This window comes from Bactrocera dorsalis, chromosome 6 (assembly GCF_023373825.1).
Source record: "Bactrocera dorsalis isolate Fly_Bdor chromosome 6, ASM2337382v1, whole genome shotgun sequence".
Taxonomy (NCBI): Eukaryota; Metazoa; Arthropoda; class Insecta; order Diptera; family Tephritidae; genus Bactrocera; species Bactrocera dorsalis.
Genome location: NC_064308.1, coordinates 30,011,459 through 30,036,674, shown reverse-complemented (window position 1 = coordinate 30,036,674; position 25,216 = coordinate 30,011,459). Strand labels below are relative to the sequence as shown.

At 39.7% G+C, this 25,216-nt stretch overlaps 4 protein-coding genes across 5 annotated transcripts in view; 2 read left to right on the top strand and 2 right to left on the bottom strand.

The window, feature by feature from the left end:
- Nucleotides 1-25,216, top strand: part of LOC125779382 (uncharacterized) — a 554,603-nt gene that overhangs the window by 318,363 nt on the left and 211,024 nt on the right. The gene's annotated exons all lie outside the window — the stretch shown is intronic.
- On the bottom strand, nucleotides 785-1,557 carry LOC125779526 (uncharacterized). Its single transcript, XM_049460883.1, has 3 exons — nucleotides 1,230-1,557; nucleotides 998-1,154; nucleotides 785-933 (listed from the first exon to the last, which is right to left on the bottom strand). Exons 1-3 carry the CDS (start codon nucleotides 1,419-1,421, stop codon nucleotides 818-820), a joined length of 465 nt encoding a protein of 154 aa, XP_049316840.1. The 5' UTR covers nucleotides 1,422-1,557; the 3' UTR covers nucleotides 785-817.
- LOC125779329 (putative nuclease HARBI1) lies at nucleotides 2,507-4,106 on the top strand. Its single transcript, XM_049460610.1, has 2 exons — nucleotides 2,507-2,984; nucleotides 3,051-4,106. The coding sequence occupies exons 1-2, from the start codon at nucleotides 2,647-2,649 to the stop codon at nucleotides 3,955-3,957; spliced, it is 1,245 nt and encodes a 414-aa protein (XP_049316567.1). The 5' UTR covers nucleotides 2,507-2,646; the 3' UTR covers nucleotides 3,958-4,106.
- Nucleotides 4,167-4,990, bottom strand: LOC125779464 (uncharacterized). Its single transcript, XM_049460826.1, has 3 exons — nucleotides 4,859-4,990; nucleotides 4,640-4,796; nucleotides 4,167-4,575 (listed from the first exon to the last, which is right to left on the bottom strand). The coding sequence occupies exons 1-3, from the start codon at nucleotides 4,986-4,988 to the stop codon at nucleotides 4,167-4,169; spliced, it is 696 nt and encodes a 231-aa protein (XP_049316783.1). The 5' UTR covers nucleotides 4,989-4,990.

Here is a 25,216-nt window from a genome sequence, read left to right as displayed (position 1 = left end):
ACTCATCTACTCAAGACTCAAGTATAGATCAGGAGATCTATTTTTCACAAGAGAGGGGAGAGTTAATACTTTAACCTTTAACCACAACCTTATCTTTCAGTAAACATTAAAGAAAAATCATCAAAACAACTTTATCTTAGAACAATAGAAGCGCACTATCAGTGCAACAAACAATAACAACCCAAATAGTTATTTACTAGTAAACAACTAGCATCTCAATAGTATGAGCAGCGATAAGCATAGCCTATATAAGCAACTGGAACAATAGCCTCGAGGTCACTTTACCATTATCGACTGCCGAGTAACAACCCTGCGAGAAGCATACTGGTAAAATGACTAGTAAAACGACTAGTAAAACGACCTGGAGCCGTGACGGGGACTTTCCGTAAATCTTTCAGTCACACTCTTAGGAGCCATGGGCACTTTTTTGACCGTTTCTTTTCATTACGTACCTAATTGTGTGATTGTATATACCGTTCTTACTCAAAGCTTAGTAGCATAACAAAATGTATAGCTGCACCGCTCATTCACGTTATATGTGCCCGGTGTTTTACCAGTAAATTAACTAGTAGCTTTTCCGCAGATTTACTAGTTTACTGACGGTCATTTTTTGAGAAAATGTGTGGTGAAATGAGAGTAAAACTTCTAGTGATTTGACAATTTTTTTGACCGTCATTTTGCAGTTAAATACAAAGTGAAATACTAAGGTTTTTTACTTGCCATAATGGAATACCGCAAAATATATTTAGAAATAAAAATCCATTTTTTTTGTATGTTTTCTTTTATATTAGTATTTTAAGAAAAATTTGCAATTTTGTTATACGTTTTTTTTGTTCAGCAAATAGCGTTTTTGCTTTTGCCTGTTGTCGCTTTGCTCAACGCTCTTTCGGACTTCCTTTTCGAAGTCGATGCGTCCATGCAGTTTGAAAATTTCTGAAACAAATAAAACATAATAACAGAAAACTTGGTAAATAAAGTTAACAATAGTATGAATTACCAAATAGAGCCACGCTAACTATTTTTAATTCTGAAAGCGATTTCTTCCCGCACTTCCCATCCCAATTGAACAAACTGAGGACTTCGTCGCCAAAAACTCGCTTCATAACTTCGCCAATATCCCCAGAAGTGCCCTTTAAAGTGAAAAGATATGTTATCTGCAAAGACATTTGTGATTTTGTTAATTCATAAACATGTGTACTCTAAGAAAAAAAAACAAAAACAATACTCACAACTGCATCTTCATAATTTTTTTCTAATATCTTCTCCTCCAAATCAAAGACCGCATCCAAGGTCTGCATTGGCATAAGAACTGCCAGTTCGGTGTGAAAGTCTTCGCAACTTTCTCCCGAGATGCGGCACACTGTCTGCTGCACCTTTTTTACTAGGACTTTCGTCTCTCGCACGATTTTGTGGTGGGCCATGACATCAGTTTTATTAATATCTGAAATATGTACATATGTAGATAGTAATAATTGATATACACCTGTGTGTACAAAAATAGCAGCTAAATTCAAAATTGAATTTTACTGCTATTTTTGCACACACAGATGTATGAAAATTTGCATTAAAAAATAAATAAAATGTATACTTCTGTAAGGAAGTGACCTAAATATAATGATCACTTTTCAAAATTGGATTTATTAAACCGACTTTCAACCCGTTTTTTCTCAAGTACACTACATCGTCACAAAATTCTTTCATAAATTCATTTGTGCAATTTGGTTTCTGTTTTCCTGAGAAGCAGGCAATAGTGAAAGGAGTGGTTTTCGGAAAGCCAACAATTGAACCAAGAATGGGACATAGGACTCTGTTCGAGCTTTTAAATAGCCTTAAGCCGTCGATTCCAACATCTATTAACACTTCACTTTTTTCATTCAAAAATGGAAATGAATTTGATTCAAAATGCAAAGTTCGTTGTCGGTCGTCGCAGTGAACGGACGTATTTTTTCTCTGCTCCGCGTTCTATTGTTAATCTTTTTAATGCCGTGTGTTTGCGGCCATAGAGTTGATCGTGCTCAGCCCATGATCAGCTGCAGTAAATGTAATGAATTCTTCCACTTATCGTGTGCGAATTTATCACAGGCTGATGTCGATTTCTTGGTGAAGTCTAAAAACGCTTTTTATTGCAAAGTATGCACGGTGGTTCGCAGAAATTCTATTCGTTCGCCGCCTGCGTCGCCATCTGTGCGCATTTCTCAATCAATAAGTGAAGTTAACGAACCTGTGTTAGAGGCTAATGACCTTAATATGGTAAATGCGGTGCTTAATTCTTTAGTTTCGGAAGTTAGTTCACTGAGAAGCGAACAATCGAAGACTCTCACATTACTACAACAACTCTGTGATGAGCGAAATTCGTTAATCGTTAAACTGAACGAAATTAAATCAGAGTTCTGCATTGTGCAAAAGCAATTGTCCGATTTCGGCAAGTTCGCTGCACCAGCTTTGAATACTCTCTCTTCTGCGACTGCTGTTGACACAAATGCTTCTTCAATCGCTTCTCCGCTTAATGCCGGAATTACATGTGCAGATATTCTGCATGCAGATCTGCACTATTTTTTCCAGCCAAAACACATGTGCAGTAAATTTTGACAATCAGCTGATTGCAATAAATAATTGAAATTGAAATTGAAATTTAAAAATTTTAAAATGGAAGTGGAAAGAAGAAAAAGATTGCAACAATTGCTTTTACTTCTAGTTGCCAAAAAGAAATTAATCAATATTTTAAGCTTGTGCGCGATAAGTGATAAAAAAACACGGGTGTGGACGATTCCTATATATGCGGAAAATGAGAGAGAGCTGCATGGTTTTTTCAATAATTTATTCGTTTATATAAAAAACAATGATTCCTCTCAGTTCCAAAAGGCTACTCGGATGCAAGTGGATCAATTTAAGCTTCTTCTAAGCTTAATTAAAAAGCGTATAGCAAAACAGTGTCATATACGTCGTCCAATACCAGCAGAATGTCGCCTGGCAATAACATTAGTGTAAGTACATTTTGTTTGTAAATTTTATAATAAATAAATACATATTTTCATCAACTCTTACAATAGATATTTGGCCCATGGAGTTTGCCGCCAGATGTTGGCTTGGGCTTTTCGAGTAGGAGTATCAACAATTGGCAAAATTTTATTGGAAACATCCGCAGCCATTTGGGATGAACTTTCAGGAATATACTTGGCGCAACCAAATGAACATGAGTGGAGGGAAATAGCCGATTCATTTTACATCAAGACAGGAATGCCTCATGTTGTAGGAGCTGTTGACGGCAAACATGTCCAAATAAAGTGTCCGCGAAAATCCGGATCACTGTATTTTAATTATAAGCAATATTTTAGTATTGTGTTGTTAGCCGTTTGTGATAGCAAATATACATTCACCGCAGTAGACATTGGAGCTTACGGAAGCCAAAGTGATGGCGGAGTGTTAAAAATCAGTGGTTTTGGAAATAGAATCTTAAACGGAACAATGAACCTACCAGAAGCAGAAAATCTTCCACGTAGTGCGATAAAATTTCCATTTTATTATGTGGGAGATGCTGCTTTTCCGTTGACAAAACATTTGATGAGGCCATATCCGGGAAAGTGTTTGGAAGCAAACAAAGACCACTTCAATAAATGTTTATCCAGAGCGCGGGTTACAATTGAAAATACATTTGGCATTTTAGTGGCTAGATGGCGAGTTCTCAATAATTCTTTGGATATGTTTCCCGAAAATGCCAATACCATAGTTAGAGCTACATTAGTTTTACATAATTTTGTAAAGTTCCATAACGCCGAATTCTATTGTCCCAACAACTTCGTTGACCACGTAAATGAAAGTGGCATTCTAATTGAAGGGCAGTGGAGACAATTTGTAGCGCCATTACATCAGAGTACGATATTATCAAGCGCTAATGCAAGACGAAGTGCCTTTGATGCCCGAGATCTTCTTAAAAATTATCTCTTCTTTAATAAATAAGTAAATAATTTAATAAATGTATTATAAAATAAATATGTCGGTTCTACGTAACCTGTATGGATTTGTATTCCTAAAATTGTTTGCACTGAAATAACAAAAACAACAACAACAAAATAAATAAATAACTTTGTACTTTTTTATATATTTAAAATGAATGGTCTTTCATTTAAACTGATAAATGTTATAAAATACATATGTTAATTAAAAACTTATTTTTCACGATTCACCAAAAATTGGTGGAATGTTTGGGAAATTTGGAGTTGTAACTCCGACATTTCCAGGCTACTTAAATTAGCCCCCTCCGCCTGCTTGGCAAGGCTTTCAAAAAATAATTGTATTGCTGATTTTTCCGTGCTACCGACCAACATTTCCTCAGCTAACGTCGTTACTCTTTGAAAGTCTCTATTTGAGCTTTCAAGTAATTCCTCTATTTTTCGGTTCCGTCCAGTCTGTGTCTTTGTCTGTGTCTGTGTCTTTGTCTGTGTCTGTGTCTGCGTCTGCGTCTGCGGTGATTCAGAAAATATGTTTATATTGACACTGCTACAGGCGGATTCGCCAAAGTCGCTTAGGAAGGAGTCGTCACCTTCTGTCGCTACGGTGCCATAATTGCCTTGTGTGCTGAAAATGCATATATAATAAATAATACAATTATACAAATAAAACAAGATTATACAAAACCTACTTCAAATTGTCCATTTCAACGTCTTTTAAAAATTGTAAACTTTCCATCCACTTCCACTTTTTGTGTGGCGAATACACACCGCTTCCTGATGGTGCCTTTTTTATATCTTTATAAAATTTATCACGTAGGGTCCGCCAACGGGCCTTTAGCTTCTCACCTAAAATCATTCAAAACATGAATAAATATATATTTTGTCAGGTTATAAAATTAAAAATTTACCTGGGATATTCAATTTCTCGGATAGCTCCTGAAATTTGGCGTCCCTCAGGTAGCTATTTTTGTAATTTCTATGACTTTTGTCATATAAGAACCTGTTTTCTCTCACAAACTCAATTAGTTTTTCTTCCATTTTTAATTTCTTTTGTTAATTTTTACTTAACAGCTGAGCGCAATTTAAAATGTTGCCGGACTTTGCTCAAAAATTAATTATTTGAATGTTGTCAGCACTGCCTCTGCGCAGAGAAATTCAAATTTCACATGCCGTGCAGATCTGCATTGAGGTGCAGAATTTGAACTGTCAAATCAGTACAAATTTTTTTTCTGCACGCAGAATTCTGCACATGTAATTCCGGCATAACGCCGCTGTTTCCGATGATAACGAGAGCGTGAATTATCTCGCTCCCACTACACTGAAAACACGCTCTACAGCTTCAACTATTGCTAACTCCACTCGCACTTCTACGTCTACGGCGGGTACAAATGCTCAGTCATCTATTGTTATTGTTTCTGCTCCTACTGATAATGTGAGTATTGATTACCTCGCTCCCGCTACATCGCAGCCGCATTCTGCCGCTCTGTCTGCTGCTTGCTCCACTCTCTCTACGACTGCTGATAATGGTACAAATACAGCTGCTGTTAATTATGCCAGTACATATGCGGACGCTGTTGCTATGAATTGCAACACTCTTTCGAAAGTTAAAAACAATCGAACAGTTGCTGATAAACCAGTTCGTCCCTCTGTCGCTGTCAATGCTGCTCAATCAGCCGCCGTCGATGGAAACGTGAAGTCAAAAGTGAGTACTAGGAGCAAAAAATCCCCAGCTGCTTCAACCGTTGTTGGTGTTAATGCCAACTGTGATCTTGATGTCGTCATACCGAAAAAATGGATTCATTTGTCGGCCTTCAAAAACTCAGTCACCGAAGAAGATATTATATCTTTTGTTGTTAAACATGCTAATGTGGCTAGAGAGCATCTCTTATGTTATAAGTTAATTAAGAAAGATGCTGATATCAATAATCTTAAGAGAATTAACTTTAAGTTAGGTGTATCCCCATCTTGTTTTAACGCCGTTTTTTCATCTTCAGTATGGCCTTCTGGCATTAAGTTGCGTCCCTTTAAGTTTTTTCCAAAGGGAGGGGAGAACAGCGCTGCAGATTAGTGGATGTGCCTGTTAGTCACGACCGTTTTCACGCGTTTTCTGCACCTTCTTCAAATGGCTCCTGTCTTAAGGTGTACTACCAAAATCTATCGGGTATTAGGTGTAAATCAAATATTATTCGCAACTTTTCTTCACATTCGGAGTTCGATATTATCGTTATTGTTGAGACTTGGCTGAATTTTAGTTACTTTGATAGTGAATACTTTGATTCAAATCTCTACTACGTCTTCCGTAAGGACAGAGATCATGTAAAAACTGGCTGTCTAAGAGGGGGGGGGGGGGGGGGGTGTTAGCCTAGCAGTTCGCCGCAAATATCGTCCTCGACTTATTATGCTTGATAATGATGATTCCATTCTTGACCAACTATGTATTTGTATCAATGACGCTCTGTTCATAGCAGTCTCATACATCCCTCCTAATAGTCCTCTAGAGTTGTATAAGTTGCACGCAAATAATATTTCCTCGCTGGTATTAAATAAGGTGAAAGAGAATAATATTTGTGTACTGGGTGACTTCAATTTAAGCAATATCGCCTGGTCTGGTTGTTCCTACAGTCCTGCTCTTATTCCTTCCAATTTTTCGTCTCCTCAGGAGTTATTTCTCATCTATAGCTTGCTTAGTCTCAATCTGATTCAAGTCAACTCATATTCAAATAACCTCGATCGTTTTCTTGATTTAGTCTTTCTCTGTGATAACTTAAAATTCAGGTTTCTTTATGGACTATCTTCAATTGCTCCTGCCACCATTCATCACTCTCCGCTAGCGTTTGAGGTGGATACTTATCTTTTCGCTCCTGTTAAACCTATTGACGGGCTTGGTTTTAAATTTGCATTTTGTGATTTTGAACGACTCAACAATCTGCTCTCCGAGATTAATTGGGATGATTTACTTTCGGGACTAGATACAGCTAATAGTTTCTCGAGTTTTAAGAAATCAATTCAGGAATTTTGTCATAATAATATCCCGCTCAAACATACCCAACCATATAAGTTGCCTTGGTACACTAGGGACCCCAGGCGGTTAAAAAACCTTAGAAATAAATACTACCGAAAATTTTCCTCAACTAAATCTCATGTTTTCTTTGTTCAATATCAGCACTACACAAAACTGTTTAATGATCTGGATAAGTCTCTCTATAAAAGGTTTATTTTTAGTACAGAGTCTGCAATTAAGTCGAACCCTAAGTTCTTTTGGAACTTTGTAAAATCTAGAAGAGCGTGTTCGGCCATTCCTTCTGCTCTACGCTGGGGTGATAAGTCAGCATGCACTCCTGGCGAAATCTCCAACTTGTTTGCTGAGTTTTTCAAATCGAATTATGTTCACGATGATCCCGGTACTAATTCCACTTTTTCGGCTAATAATTTCCCTTCCATAAATTTTGGCTCACTCTGTCTTTCACAGGATGATATCGCCAAGGCTATCGGCGATATTAAGGCATCTTCCAAATTGGATTTGGATGGCCTTCCGCCTATACTTATAAAAAACTGTACTGCCTTGGTATATCCTCTCATGCTTATCTTTAATAAGTCTCTCTCCTCTGGGAATTTTATTTCTGACTGGAAATTGACATGCATTACTCCTATTCTCAAAGGTGGTAGAAAAGATTTAGTCTCCAATTACAGACCTATTTCTAAACTTTCTACTATTTCGAAAATATTTGAGTGTTCTGTTAAAAATAAATTATTTTTTGCAGTAAAATCAATAATTAATGTCAATCAACATGGGTTTGTCTCGGGACGCTCCACGGTATCAAACTTAGCGGTTTTTAGCGATTATTGTATGTCTGCATTCTCCGCTGGATTCCAGGTAGATTCTGTCTACACAGATTTCTCAAAGGCCTTTGATAAAGTTTCACACAATATTCTAATTAAAAAATTATCATCTTTAGGGTTTCACTCGGTCTTTTTGCAGTGGATTAAATCATATTTACACAATAGACGATTCGTTGTCAGTGTCGATGGAGTGTCATCTGATCCATTCATTGCGTCTTCGGGAGTGCCTCAAGGAAGCGTTTTGGGTCCACTTCTCTTTGTGCTATTTATCAACGACATCTCCTGTTGCTTCTCTTTCGCTAATTTCCTGTTATATGCAGATGACTTAAAAATTTTCGCAATAATCATGTATTTTTCATTAACTCACCGTTTTTACTGTGTACTTATGAAAGGTAATGAGCAAGAAAAATGTTTAGAACTCCGACACTATTAACTGCCGAAAAACTGGATATGAATTGCCGAGAAACCGGAGATGCAACTGGATACTAATTGCCGGAAAACTGGATAGTAATTGCCGGAACACTGGAGATGTAATTGCCGGAAAACTGGAGATTTAAACGCCGAAAAACTGAGTATTAATTGTCGAAAAAACTGGATAATAATTGCCGGAACACTGGAGATGTAATTGCCGGAAAACTGGAGATTTAAACGCCGAAAAACTGAATATTAATTGTCGAAAACTGGATAGTAAATTGCCGGAACACTGGAGATGTAGTTGCCGGAAAACTGGAGATTTAAACGCCGAGAAACTGAATATTAGTTGTCGAAAAACTGGATAGTAAATTGCCGGAACACTGGAGATGTAGTTGCCGGAAAACTGGAGATTTAAACGCCGAGAAACTGAATATTAGTTGTCGAAAAACTGGATAGTAAATTGCCGGAACACTGGAGATGTAGTTGCCGGAAAACTGGAGATTTAAACGCCGAGAAACTGAATATTAGTTGTCGAAAAACTGGATAGTAAATTGCCGGAACACTGGAGATGTAGTTGCCGGAAAACTGGAGATTTAAACGCCGAAAAACTGAATTGTAGAAAAAAAAAACGCTCGTTCGAGAAAATTCGCCCACGCGTGGTAGTCGCGGTTTAAGTCGAAAACGAAGTGAGTTGCAGTTGTCCTTTTGGTCCCCTTTTTTGTGGTGTGGAATCAGCTGGTGTGTAGTGTGGAAAGTAAGCTTCGTTGGTTTGTGACGTGGATATGATGAAGGTGCGTGTCAATGTTGTGAAGTTGAGTTGAAATGTGTGATCGTGTGGTGGGTGTGTAAATGCCCGGGGGTGATGCTCATTTGTACATCCTGGCCCCCCTAGGCGAGTATTCAGCCTAGTAGCCTCTGAAGTTGTTGCAGTGTTGCAACAACGTTGCTGAGACCTGTCCTACGACGGGCCTGCGGCGTAGGATGGCGCCTCCGATGCGGGGTGGTATGATGATGACGGCGCCAGGCGCGGGACTCCTCCGATGGGAAGGCTTGCCTTCGCGGTTGCGGTCGCGAGAGTCGTCGGCTGGCAGTACGGCCGAGGGGGGGATGACGACGCTGAACGTCGGGTCCGGCATTGCGGTGGAACATGGTGTGATGGTGACCCATACAAACCTGGCACTGATACCCGGTGGTGCATTCGCGTGTTAGATGGGTAGGCGCCAGACAATTTAAACAATGCCCGTGGGCCTGGGCGACCTGTTGGCGTTGCTGAGGCGTCATCCCCTTGAATATGCCACAATGTGGCAATCGATGTCGGCGGCGACATAGTGCGCACTGAAGGAGCGCTGGTTCCGGAGCCCGTGCTTGCATGTCACTACGCGGAGCTGTTGGAACTTCTCGCTGGGCTGTGGTAGCGATGGTTGTTCGCGGCGCTGCTACAGGGGTAGCTTTAGGGCGCGGAACAGTCACGGCCGAACGTACCGAGGGCGTTGGAGTAGTAGGCATCTCGACTTCCGTATTGACCTGTTAAGAAATAGGGTCTTTTTTAATTATCATATATATGTGTATATAATCATATGGCCGGTGATGGCACGTAATGTGGCAGGAGTGAGTCGTCGTACGGATCGACATAGTGGGTGCGTTTACTATTATATATACTTATACATACAAAAATTTTTATTTTTTTTCCCTTTATTTCTTTGTTTATTGGTTGCGGTTACGTTTGGATTTTATCTGCGGTTGGCAAAAAGCATAATTTAACGAGCGGTCTAGTTAGCGTTCCCGATTGTGTACGGAGATCGACTATGCGAATATGACCGTCGGAGCCGTGGTAGAGCTTCTCTAAGCGGCCAAGCCGCCATTCGGTAGGGGGGAGACAATCGTCATTGATTAAGACACAATCTCCAAGCTTAGGCGCATTTTCGGTGATTTTCCATCGGTACCTTCTGTGGAGGTCCTTTAAATAATCATCTTTCCATCGGCGACTGAAGTCGTGATGGAGAATCTTAATTCTTTCCCAACGGTTTAATAAGGAAAGCGACTCCATGCCTGGCTCAGGTGTGGCCGGAATGGGCGCTCCTTTAAGAAAATGCCCTGGCGTGAGGGCAGTAAAATCTGAGGGGTCTTGCGAGAGTGCAGCGAGAGGCCGTGAGTTAAGAACGGCTTCAATTCTAGTTAAGAGTGTCGTGAACTCTTCATAATTGAATTTATAGTTGCCAGCTAGCTTCTTGAAATGAGATTTGAAGCTTTTTACAGCTGACTCCCATAAGCCGCCCATGTGAGGGGCGCTTGGGGTGATAAACTGCCAATTGATACCTTGGGGAGCGTATTTTTGGACAATTTCCAGTGAGACTTGTTTTGTGAAGTCCACAAACTGTTTTTCGGTAGCTCTTTGAGCTCCGATAAATGTTTTACCATTATCGCTCATGATTTTTGATGGAAAGCCTCGTCGCTCGACGAAACGAGCAAAAGCCGCAAGAAAAGCCTCCGTCGTCAGATTCGTACATAGCTCAAGGTGTACTGCTTTTGTCGTGAAACAGACAAAGACAGCCACATAGCCTTTCATGAGGGTAGGAGACCTTAGCATGGATGCCTTTATCATAAAAGGCCCAGCAAAATCTACACCTGTAGTGGTGAAAGGCAGAGCAAAATTGCAGCGTTCAGGTGGAAGTGCTGCCATAATCTGCGATCGCATTTTCTGCTTATGCATAGTGCAGATTTTGCTCATGAAAATGCATTTCTTTATTTGGGGCTTCAGTCGGGGTATGTACAGCTCTTGGCGGACCATATGTTGCATGAGACGATGTTCGGCGTGGAGCATTAGTATGTGGATATATCTAATAAATAAAGTGGCAAACGGACACCTCTCTGGTATGATTATAGGGTGGCGTTCATTGTACGTTAGGCTTGAATTAGCAAGCCGACCATTCGCACGAAGTAAACCCTTCGTATCTAGAAATGGGTTTAGGACTAAGAGTGAGCTCTTTTTATCGATAGGCTTCGATTCTCTTAGTAATTCTATATCGCGGCTGAAGTAGCGCGTTTGGCTTGATGCGATAAGAGCGACCTTTGCCTTTTGTAAGTCTTGGTGCGTCAATTTATCGCAGTGGAGATAAGTTGCTCCTTTAACTTTAAGTTTAAGCCGCTCTAAAAACTTGAGCATATAGGCAACTACCCGGAGGGCTCGGGGGAACGATGAAAATCGTTCAAGGATGTCAGTGTCATCCAGTGTTGCATGATAAGTGTCGATTTTACGACTTTCTGGGGCAAGTATGTTGCGCATGGGCGATTGTGGCCAAGAATCGGGAGATTCTGTTAACCATCGGGGGCCATTCCACCATAGGGTGGAGGTGGCAAGATGCAGAGGTTTGCATCCTCTTGTATCTAGATCCGCAGGATTGTCAGCACTGGCTACGTGACGCCAAGTGACTGATCCTACTAGGTCAAGTATTTCAGATGTTCGGTTAGAAATATAAGTTTTCCACGCATGTGGTGGTTTTTCTAACCAGGCTAGAACTATCTCGGAATCGGACCATAAATATAATCTGTATTTCGCCATTTTTAAGTGGGTCTGCACCATTGAAGCTAGCTTTGCTAGTAGCAGAGCGCCACAGAGTTCAAGTCGTGGGAGACTTAGCGTTTTTAGAGGCGCAACTTTTGCCTTTGCCGCTAATAAGTGGCTTGTAGTTGCGACATCGGTTTGTGTACGCACATATATAGTGGCACAATATGCCTTTTCAGAGGCGTCGCAAAAGCCGTGTAGTTCCACTTTGTATTCGGGGGAATAGTTTACCCACCGTGGAATTTGTATCTTCGAGATGTCGTTCAAGTTATTAGCGAACTGGGACCATTTTTCTAACCGAATAGGTTTCACTTGTTCGTTCCAGTCGGTTCCGTCTAGCCATAATTCTTGGATCAAGATTTTCGCTTGTATCATAATTGGCGAAAGCCATCCTGCGGGGTCAAAAAGTTTTGCCACCGAGGAGAGAATTTGGCGTTTTGTAGTGGCGGATAATGCGGATATGGACTCAGTCGTGTATGAAAACTGGTCCGATATCGCATTCCATTGGATGCCTAGTGTTTTTGTTGTACTATCCTTTTCAAATATAAGGAAATTAGTATCCAACAAATGGTCTTTAGGAATATTTTTTAAAATATTTGGGTGATTGGCAGTAATCTTTTTTAAAGGAAACCCTGCGGTATTGAGGGCATTTATTACCTGTGATAAGGTCTCATATGCTTGTGAAAGACTGTGGCTTCCAGACAGGATATCGTCTACATACGTTTGCGTTTTTAAGACATGTGTTGCCAGTGGAAATTCTGGCTTTGTGTCTTCTGCCAGTTCGTGTAGTGTACGAATGGCTAGATATGGGGCACAGTTTACGCCAAAAGTAACTGTTTTCAATTTAAAGTCGCGTAGTGGACTATTGGCAGATTTTCGGAAAATAATCCGCTGAAAATCTTGATCATCTTTATGAACCAGTATTTGTCGATACATCTTTTCGACATCCCCATTGAATACGTATTTGTATATACGCCAGTTCAATATGAGGAGCATTAAATCTGGTTGGAGTGTGGGTCCCGTAAATAGAATATCATTTAGGGAATTACCTGAGCTCGTGAATCGTGATGCATTGAAGACCACTCGAACTTTTGTTGTTTTCTTCTCAGGCTTTACTACTGCATGATGTGGCAAGTAGAAAGAGTAATATTTGCCTTTTATGATTTTTTCACATGGGCGTATTTCCTCCATGTGATCTAAATGAAGGTATTCTTCCACGACACCATCATAAACTTGTTTAAGCTCACCTTTTTTAAGTAGGTTTTTCTCCATACTTAGAAACTGCTGTATTGCAGAGGTGCGAGAGTGACCTAAGGCGAGTGTGTCTGGAAATTGTTTTATTGGTAGTCGTACGACATACCGACCATTATCTGATCGAGTAGTTGTGGCTTTGTAAAAGTCTTCACAATATTGATCTTCTGGTGTTGAAATTGGAACGGGGGGGAGTTCTTCTACCTCCCAAAACTTTCTCAATTGTGAATTGAGGTACTCGTTTGAGATTTCCTCAACTTGAGTTGTCATGGCTGTGACTGGTTCCGCAACTAGTCCACTTAGGACCCATCCGAAAATGGTATTTTGCGCCAGTAGTGTTTTCGAAATTTTTTCAACACCTTCAAGTATAATTTGCGATATGAGATCGCTGCCTAATAGAAGGTCTATTTGAGCGGGGGTGTTGCAGTTGGGATCTGCTAGAGTCAGATGTGAAATCTTATCCCAATGCTTGCTATTTATTTGATAACTTGGAAGCATGTTTGTCAGTTGCGGTAAGACAATAGCATTTGCTTGAATGCGCTTATCCGCTTGGGGGGAAATTAGGGTAATGGGGCAGATTTTATGTGAGTTTTGTACTACTCGTCCGCCCATTCCCGTAATTTCATAGTTGGCATGTTTTGTTGGCAGTTTTAGCCTATTTTGTGCCCTAGACGCTATGAATGATCGTTGCGATCCTTGGTCTATTAGGGCTCTTAGTTTGAACAGTTCTCCTCGATGTTCGATAGAGACAACTGCTGTAGGTAGTAGTACTCTACTATGATTTTCGCTGTGTAGCGTTTGAATTTTTAATGCCTTTGAACAACATGGTGTCTCTTGGCAATTTTCTTGAGGTTTTGTTTCGGGAGTTGCTGTGGCAACTAAACCCGTGGCTTTTTTTGAAAAAGCGCTGCTATGAGATGTGTTGGGAAAGTTATTGAGATGCAACATAGAATGATGCCTTTTGTGGCAATATACGCAATTAAATTTGCTTTCGCAAGTATTAAGATTGTGTGAGTGGGACAAGCAGTTTGTACAGAGTCTTTTTGACCTGACAAAGTTGTTCCTTTCAGTGACATTCATTTTTTTAAATTTCTCGCAAGCTTTTAACTTATGCCCTCCAGAACATAGTTCGCATGACGTGAATTTATTTTGTTCAGATGTGAACGACTGTGTTTTGAAAAAGCTTCTGTTTAAATTATTGTTGCTTCCGGCTTGGGTTCTATTGAAGCTTCGATTTAAGTCTTGTTGAACGTTTTTAGTTCTGACTACTTTTTTGTCTACCCTTTCCGCAATTTCGTATTGGGTAGTTAAGAAATCTTTCATTTGCTGCCACGTTGGGCATTTTCTTCTTGATGAGAGCGATTGCTCCCACAAAAGTAATGATTTTTCTGGTAATGCGGCGGTACATATGTTTACCAGAATAGGATCCCAATTGTGAGTGGGAATATTTTGTGTCGATAGAACCGACAAACAATTTTGTTTAAATGAGTTAAGCATCCTCCCCCTCTACTCGGTAAAAGTGGCGCATCTTAATAACACAGCTCAATTCACCACAGTTGATGACACTTCAACACAATTCACCTAAGCAGTACACCCACTAAACAAAAAGGAGGGACAACGGAATAGCAGACTACATTCGTTTACACACAGCGCCGCGTCGACACCTGTCGCCAGCATCTCCAACAATTCGATATATACAATTCGTCCATCAACTTTCGTTGCAGCACTGCGCCGCGTCAACATACTGCATTCGTTATTTATATATACGTTTGTTTGCTCCATTTCGCACATAAACATTCATTTTACCATTTGAGTTCAATATATAAATTGTATATAAAGTTCAATAAAATAAATTCTTTGTAAATTTCTGGCGGAATTGCGTGTTGCCTCTTTTTATATAAGGTTCCGAACGGTGAGTGCAAAGAAATTAACTGAAATATTCATGGTCCTTCGAGCCTTACAGAAAGGCACTATTGGAAAAACTAAAGTCAAAATAAACATAAAAGTGGTGATAAAAAGTGCGTACATACATATATACTAAAACACAAAACTAAGTTCGGTTACAAAGTGCAGTGACCCAAACAGAACAAAAAAGATAAAATGTACATATATCAGTGAGGTAACAAAACTGTGAACAAAAACAAAGTGCATTTAAAAGACTAAACGACCAAGCAGTTTAAAAAACCAAAAACACGGTGCAGTGAAAAAAAAAAATAATAAATGTTCAAATGTTGTTGTTTTTGGAGGATGGAGTCATGTGTAGAAGTTCACGCAAGTGAGGAAAGTTCTCTGATCGCCATTCACTTGGGAGTGGCCAGAAACGATTCTTTTACATATGACTCAAGCAGCTCACGACTTCCGGTCTTTGACCAAGTATCCTCTGGGTAGCCTAAGAACATCCGTTTGAAGGCGAGCTAAAGTGAGAAGGCGAAAAATCCCCTGCATAGGGTTGTGCGCTGGGTTTGGGACCCGCCACGTAAAAAACACCCCCCAATGAAAAGAAAAAAACAGCCTCGGACGAGAGACCCCCCTTTTGATGACGACCACGGCAAACGAAATAAGGACTATGATTTGAGGGCATGCACCTGGAATGTCCGGTCCCTTAATTGGGAAGGTGCCGCTGCCCAGCTGGTAGATGTCCTCGTAAAGATAAAGGCTGACATCACCGCCGTCCAAGAAATGCGATGGACGGGACAAGGACAGAGACGAGTAGGTCCTTGTGACATTTACTACAGTGGCCATATAAAGGAGCGCAAGTTTGGTGTTGGATTCGTGGTGGGAGAGAGACTCCGTCGCCGAGTACTATCATTCACTCCGGAGAATGAACGTCTAGCCACAATCCGCATCAAAGCGAGGTTCTTCAACATATCGCTGATTTGCGCCCACGCCCCGACGGAAGAGAAGGACGATGTGACCAAAGATGCTTTTTATGAGTGCTTGGAGCGCACTTATGAGAGATGCCCCCGCCACGATGTTAAAATCGTGCTTGGCGACTTCAACGCCAGGGTGGGCAAAGAAGGTATCTTTGGCACTACGGTCGGTAAATTCAGCCTCCACGAGGAAACATCCCCAAATGGGTTGAGGCTGATCGACTTCGCCGGGGCCCGAAATATGGTTATCTGTAGTACTAGATTCCAGCATAAGAAGATTCATCAAGCTACCTGGCTGTCTCCGGATCGAAAAACCACCAACCAGATCGATCATGTTGTGATAGACGGAAGACACGTCTCCAGTGTTTTAGATGTGCGTGCGCTCCGAGGTCCTAACATCGACTCGGACCACTATATTGTTGCAGCCAAAATTCGCACCCGCCTCTGTGCAGCAAAAAACGCACGCCAACAAACACAAGGAAGGTTCGACGTCGATAAGCTGCAATCACAACAGACAGCCGAAAGATTTTCTACTCGGCTTGCACTCCTGCTCTCTGAGAGCACTCGTCAACAACTCGGTATAAGGGAACTGTGGGACGGCATTTCAAACTCCTTACGTACAGCTGCAATCGAAACCATTGGTTTTCGGAAAGTGCAAAAGAACAGCTGGTACGACGAGGAGTGCCGTGTCGCAGCGGAGAGAAAACAGGCTGCCTACCTCGCAACGTTACGATCGACCACAACACATGCGGGATGGGATAGATACCGAGAGTTGAAGAGGGAAGCGAGACGCATTTGCAGACAGAAGAAGAAAGAGGCCGAAATGCGTGAGTACAAACAGCTTGATAAGCTGGCCGACAGGGGTAATGCTCGAAAATTCTATGAAAAAATGCGGCGGCTTACAGAAGGTTTCAAGACCGGAGCATACTCTTGTAGAACCCCCAAAGGTGATCTAGTTACCGATGCCCAGAGCATACTTAGATTATGGAGGGAACACTTCTCCAGCCTGCTGAATGGCAGTGAACACATAACACCAGGAGAAGGCGAACCCGATACCCCAATCGATGACGATGGAGCAGACGTTCCATTACCCGGCCATGAAGAAGTTCGAATAGCAATTGCACGCCTGAAGAACAACAAGGCAGCAGGGGCCGACGGATTGCCGGCCGAGCTATTCAAACACGGCGGCGAAGAGCTGATAAGGAGCATGCATCAGCTTCTTTGTAAAATATGGTCGGACGAAAGCATGCCCAACGATTGGAATCTAAGTGTGCTCTGCCCAATCCATAAAAAAGGAGACCCCACAATCTGCGCCAACTACCGTGGGATTAGCCTCCTCAACATTGCATATAAGGTTCTATCGAGCGTATTGTGTGAAAGATTAAAGCCCACCGTCAACAAACTGATTGGACCTTATCAGTGTGGCTTCAGACCTGGTAAATCAACAACCGACCAGATATTCACCATGCGCCAAATCTTGGAAAAGACCCGTGAAAGGAGAATCGACACTCACCACCTATTCGTCGATTTCAAAGCTGCTTTCGACAGCACGAAAAGGAGCTGCCTTTATGCCGCGATGTCTGAATTTGGTATCCCCGCAAAACTAATACGGCTATGTAAGCTGACGTTGAGCAACACCAAAAGCTCCGTCAGAATCGGGAAGGACCTCTCCGAGCCGTTCGATACCAAACGAGGTTTCAGACAAGGCGACTCCCTATCGTGCGACTTCTTCAATCTGCTGCTGGAGAAAATTATTCGAGCTGCAGAACTGAATCGAGCAGGTACAATCATTTATAAGAGTGTACAGCTGCTGGCGTATGCCGATGATATTGATATCATCGGTCTTAACACCCGCGCCGTTAGTTCTGCTTTCTCCAGACTGAACAAGGAAGCAACGCAAATGGGTCTGGCAGTGAACGAGGGCAAGACGAAATATCTCCTGTCATCAAACAAACAGTCGTCGCACTCGCGACTTGGCCCCCACGTCACTGTTGACAGTCATAACTTTGAAGTTGTAGATAATTTCGTCTATTTAGGAACCAGCGTTAACACCACCAACAATGTCAGCCTTGAAATCCAACGCAGGATTACTCTTGCCAACAGGTGCTACTTCGGACTGAGTAGGCAATTGAAAAGTAAAGTCCTCTCTCGACGAACAAAAGCCAAACTCTATAAGACGCTCATAATTCCCGTCCTGCTATATGGTGCAGAGGCTTGGACGATGACAACAACCGATGAGTCGACGTTGCGAGTTTTCGAGAGAAAAGTTCTGCGAAAGATTTATGGTCCTTTGCGCGTTGGCCACGGCGAATATCGCATTCGATGGAACGATGAGCTGTACGAGATATACGACGACATTGACATAGTTCAGCGAATTAAAAGACAGCGGCTACGCTGGCTAGGTCATGTTGTCCGGATGGATGAAAACACTCCAGCTCTGAAAGTATTCGACGCAGTACCCGCCGCGGGAAGCAGAGGAAGAGGAAGACCTCCACTCTGTTGGAAGGACCAAGTGGAGAAGGACCTGGCCTCGCTTGGAATATCCAATTGGCGCCACGTAGCGAAGAGAAGAAACGACTGGCGCGCTGTTATTGACTCGGCAATAATCGCGTAAGCGGTGTCTACGCCAGTAAAGAAGAAGAATAAATGTTCAAACATAAGACACAAAACATAAAACAAAAAATCAAGTGTATATGCAATAACAAAAACTGCGGTGATAAAAAAATAAAACAAAACATACAAAATTTTACAAACACAAAAAACACATAAACCGGGCGCGAAACCCCAAAATAAAAATATACATTAGTACAACAAACATTCGGGCGCGACTTAACAAAACAATATCAGTTCCAGCAAACAAACTAAAACAAAAAAAATTAAACACAACAAAACTTCGCAAAAACATAAATCGGGCGCGAAAAGTAAAAGCGCCGAAACAATATACACACAAAAACAAGCGGGCGCGAATAATTAAAACAAACCTACAAACAACAATACACACAAGAAGCCAGGCAGCAGGAAGACCGTGGAAGAGGAAAATAGGAATTGTCAAGAAAACATACATACATACATACGTTAATCTGAAATCACAGTGAGCGTATTAATTTCATTTTATATTTAGTGTATGCACGTACATACATACATACATATATATGTTTTAAGGCACGGTTTTCCTAGGTAAAACTTAGCGAAAATCAGTACCTAAACTGGTTTAGTACATATCCATATATTCTAAATCATTTCATATACACATATGTACATGTATATATCCTTAAATATATGTATGTTTATCTACTAACTTTGGTCCGACTCTAACAAACCAATAATTAAAATTTTTACTATGATAAATTTCCGGCAGTACCCCTAATGCTTAATAAAGTAATAAGCAGGACCCGGCATACAAAAATTGAGAAGGACATATTTGAAACTATAAACTAAAAATAAAAACAGAAAAAAAAATACATACATATAAGCATATTTATTTAATGCATATACCATATACGTATATTATACCTACATATTGCGAAACATATTTACAAAGTGCATACTTACATATAGATGTGTGCACCTTTATTTCAATTCCGTTTTCGCACTCTCTTCACAGTGCATAAACAAGCAAGCTGACAAAAAGCAAATTGATCTCCTAACGAGCTCTCAATTGCTTAAGTACATAAACATAATACTCGTACTAACAATTTGTGCATGCTTAGGTAAAAAGCACATTGATCTCTCCAACGAGCTCTCAATTGCACAAAACCTACATACGCATGTACAAGTACACGTATTAGGGTGTGCCTAATTACACAACATTAGGACATAGAAAAATACTTAAAATTAATATTGCACTTTGAAAGCAACGCATATAATAAAAAAAAAGAAAATAACCCGTCTTTTACAACAAAAAAAACGTATATACTTAAAAAGTATTCAGCTCTTACTGAGAAACCTTTAATTCATTTTAAAAAAGTATTTCTACATACAACCAAAATAATGAAAAATAACGAAAATCAAAGTACATCTGGAGCTACACGCTCAAAACAGGTTGCTAGATTTATTTCAGAAAGTGACAGTTTGATACGATACTGCACTCGATTTTCATCTTCACCGATTCAAGACAATTCTGAATCGGTCTTAGAAATCAAAAAAGATAATTTAGACAATTTCTGGACACGTCTCCAAGCGGCATATGACGCAATCGTAGAATCTGACGACTCAGATCTACCACAAAGCTTTAAATCATCGGCTTACGATATTTTTGAAAACTGCTTGGACCAATATGAAGAAACGAAAGCTATGATCTCCGATCAATTAAAGCTCATTAAAGCAATTGCACCTACTCCCCACAGTAGAGTAGAGCTGCCCCAAATATACAATCAAGAGGCAAGTTCAGGCATCCAACTCGAGGTGCCTGCATGTGATACAGAAACCTTTTACGGAGGTTATGAAGAATGGCCGTCCTTTCGGGACATGTTCACGGCCGTTTACATCAACCATCCACAACTATCAAAGGCACAAAAACTGTATCACCTACGATACAAGACAAAAGGTCAAGCAAGCGTCATAGTAAAACAGTTCGCTCTTAATGACGATAATTTCAATTTGGCTTGGGAAGCTCTAAAAGCGAGATATGAAAACCAAAGAATACTGGTCGATAAGCAAGTAACGACATTATTAAACTTGCCGAAAATCAAAAAGGAAACAAGTGAAGAATTTGTAACACTACAATCCACTGTTTCTAATTGTTTGTCGATTCTATCGACATTAAATATTCCCACAGACAGCTGGGACCCAATTCTGGTAAACATTTGCACCGACGCATTACCAGAAAAGTCGTTACTTCTATGGGAGCAATCGCTCTCATCACGAAAAAAGTGCCCAACGTGGCAACAAATGAAAGATTTTCTCACCACCCAATATGAAATTGCGGAAAGGTTAGAAGAAAAAATAATCAAAACTAAGAACATTAAACACGACCAAAATAGAGGCTTAAATAGACCCCAAGTTAGTAACAAAATCAATTCAAACAAAAACTTTTACAAAACGCAATCGTTCACATCCGAACAGAAAAAACATACGTCATGCGAACTATGTAAAAGAGGGCATAAACTTATATCTTGCCAGAAGTTTAAAAACTTAAATATTAACGAAAGGAACAACTTTGTCAGATCAAAAAGACTCTGTACAAACTGCTTGTCCCATACACATTATCTTAAAAATTGCAAAAGCAAATTCAACTGCGTATATTGCCACAAAAGGCATCATTCTATGTTGCACTTAAATAACTATCCCATCTCACCCTATAAAAGCGCTAATAAATCAAGAACCACGGGATTAATTGCAAACACAAATCCCGAAAACCAAAATTTAAAAAATAGCCAAGAGACACCATGTTGCTCAAAGGCACAAAGAGTTCAAACGCTGCACAGCGAAGCACAAGGTGGACTAGTTACAGAACCAGTTACCACCATACCAACTCAAGTTGAAGACCAATACCTTAATTCACAATTAAGTAAATCGCAAAATTTAAAGAAACTTCCACTAACAAACAAAACTGTAAAAAATCAGTATTGTGAGCACTTCTCTAAAGCCACAACTACTCGATTAAATAATGGCCGATACGTCGTACGACAACCTAGAGCCACAATTTTCGAATACCCCACATAATGGTAGAAAAAACAAAGTCAGATTCCCCCTGACAACTTCATATAAAAACAAAAAGATATATTCGTAACTTTTCGACCCCGCAGGATGGCTTTCGCCAATAATGGTACAAAAACCTGCTTAAAAAATCACAAACTATGTGGCGCGGTACTAAGCGTCAAATTAGTGCATACGCACTTAAACATATAAAAAAGTGTCTCAAAAAGTCAAAAAAAAAAAAAAACAAAACTGACACTTTTCATACAATATTGCCCCACAGAGGCTTAAATTTTCAAATAAATAAAATCTCAAAAGCAAGTTAAGGGATCACCATACTCCCAATGCAATACTGTGACGCACCTGGACTTAACAAAAGCAAAGGTAGCTCTTATCGCACCTACATTAGCGCTTCTTATAAGGGTAGTTGGTGAGAAACACATACCACTTAAAAAATTATAATTCTAATGAAGCCGTTCGCAATTACCGGCCACTCTCTCGCAAGATCCCTCTATTGTCACAGCCCTAACTCCAGAGCTAAGGAGTACTCATTCTGGCCATATCTGAGCCAGGCGTGGAGTTACTATCCTTCATTAGCCGAGAATAAATTAAATGTAAACAATTGCCGTACAGAAAAGGCAACTAACAACAATAGGTATACCAAACCGTTAAAATAAGAAATTCTAAAAAGCCGCTAATAAAATTAATAAAAGCAAACAACTTTTTTGCTATAATAATACAATAAGTCGTCAAAACACGCATAAAAAATTACTACCTCAAGCACCAATAATTACACAAAATACAATTTTTTATTAAAACTAAAATCGCTTCTTACAGCTAGTGTTCTGCGCCCTTGGCTAGTTCACCAACATTAAGCCGAATTACATGTTTTTTGTCTACATACAAAACTAGGCAAAATATTCGCCTAGGGGGCCCAGGATGTTTAAATGAGTTAAGCATCCTCCCCCTCTACTCGGTAAAAGTGGCGCATCTTAATAACACAGCTCAATTCACCACAGTTGATGACACTTCAACACAATTCACCTAAGCAGTACACCCACTAAACAAAAAGGAGGGACAACGGAATAGCAGACTACATTCGTTTACACACAGCGCCGCGTCGACACCTGTCGCCAGCATCTCCAACAATTCGATATATACAATTCGTCCATCAACTTTCGTTGCAGCACTGCGCCGCGTCAACATACTGCATTCGTTATTTATATATACGTTTGTTTGCTCCATTTCGCACATAAACATTCATTTTACCATTTGAGTTCAATATATAAATTGTATATAAAGTTCAATAAAATAAATTCTTTGTAAATTTCTGGCGGAATTGCGTGTTGCCTCTTTTTATATAAGGTTCCGAACGGTGAGTGCAAAGAAATTAACTGAAATATTCAAATTTAAAACAGTGGATTCTAGTTTCATGAATTCTTCACTGGTTTCTCTTTGAATTTTTGGCAAGTTCATAAGTATCGTTACTTGCTTGTCAACTAATATTCTCTCATTTTCGTATCTTTGTCTTAAAGCTTCCCAAGCTAAATTAAAATTATCGTCATTCAATGCGAACTGCTTGACTATTACGCCTGCTTGACCTTTAGTTTTGTATCGGAGGTGATACAATTTTTGCGCTTGTGATAATTTTGGATGGTTTATGTACACGGCTGTAAACATGTCCCGGAAGGACGGCCATTGTTCATAACCTCCATGAAATATTTCCGTATCACACGCTGGCACTTTGAGATGAATGCCTGAACTTGCCTCTTGGGCTTGCAATTCTGGTAACTCTACTCTACTGTGGGGAGTAGGTGCAATTGCTTTCATAAGCTTTAATTGATCTGATATCATTGCTTTTGTGTCTTCATAGCGGTCTAAGCAATTTTCGTATTTGGCGTAAGCCGAAGGTTTGAAATTTTCAGGTAGATCTGAATCATCAGTTTCTACTACTGCATCATATGCCGCTTGGAGGCGTGACCAAAAATTGTCAATAGATTTATTTTTAATTTCTAGTACTAGTTCTAGTTTCTAGAGTTCTCCTGAATCGGTGAAGATGCAAATCGAGCGCAGTATTTAATTAAGCTGTCACTCTCGGAAATGAATTTAATATACGAAATGTCTTTCCCCCTTTTTTGCTTTGTAGCACCTTGCTTTGAGCGTGTAGCTTCAGCAGGTGTACATGGGCTTTTATCGTCATTAGTCATTTCGGAATTCTTAAGAATTCTGCTTTAGATTCTTTTGAGTCAGTGCTCATACAGAAAATTTTAATTAATAAAATATATATGTATATATATTTTATTATAATAGAGATATATGGTACCGAAAACTCTTTTCAACAAATAAGAGTTAATATTGCCGAATAATTTCGTAAGTAAAATATACGTGACCGAACGCTCTTTTTTTTTTTTTTTTTTTTTTTAAAAATATTAAATAAATTAGTTTAGTAAAATATTTTACAAATGCGTTTATCGTTTTTTTTTTTTTTTTTTTTCGTTCGTATTCACTTCTTTTTCTTTTTCGGAAAAATGTTTATTACGGATTTATTTGTGTACCCTTGTTGCAGCGCGTACTGAAACAAGGTCAATATCCTTTGTACATACTTGTGGATTTTATGTGCATATAGTATGCGTTAAATAAAATATGTGCAATTATGCTTGTTCTTGTGTGACAAGGAACAAGATAAATGCTAGGAATCGCCAAAATTGGACTTTCAATGTATGTGTGTATGTATGTACAAAGGTAAGTAATTAGTTTGCAATATTTAATTTCTGACCCAATATTCTTTGATTTTCCGCACCCAAATATATTTTCCCAATATCTCTTGAATAATTGTATCCTATTTTTTATAGGTATACGCGTGTGAGAATATAAGGCAATATCGAAATATTTCGCGATTGTGTACTCGCGTTCAGAAATATGCGCAAAAGCGCTAATGTATAATATATATGTATGTATATGTATATATGGTACGTATGTATGTATCAATTTTAGTTATATAATGTATATAATCCGCTTGAGGATATGTATATATGTATGTTTGTACTTATTCCCTTTTATGCTGTAATATTCTTGCGATTTTTGCTTACTTTTTGGAAGCAATTCCTCTCACAGCTTAATAAGCTGAAGAGGTATTGTTCGTATAATTGGCAAGTGTCCCTCTCACAGTTAATGAGCTGGAGCGGTATTGCCAGAATAATTTCAAAATATTGAATTTTTTCTCTGTGGGAATTGTGTGTATTGTATACACGAAGGTAAGTTTAAAAACAAGGAATAACTATTGTTTAGTTAAATATTTTTAAATATATATATATATATATATATATACTGTGGATACATATATACATATGAATATATTATGTACCGTATTGGATTCTACCGGTACTTAAATTTGCCGCCGATTTAGAATTTTTACAAACCGTTCTTATAAAACGGGTTTAATTTCTTTCGGTTCTTTTATATTGACCGTTTGTGCAACGCTACATACATATATACATATAACAAATGAAATCAAAAAGGAATTGATGCACTCACTCTGCTTTTCCTCAAGGACTTTGGGTTCAGTAATTTGGTGAAAGGTGGTGTGTATCCTTTCTTGCTTCTCTGGTGGGATTTCCTTCCTACGCCGGCGTTCTGCTTTCTTGTGTGTGTTTGTTTACCAAGCAGCTTGTGACATCCAGAAGGAAGCGTCG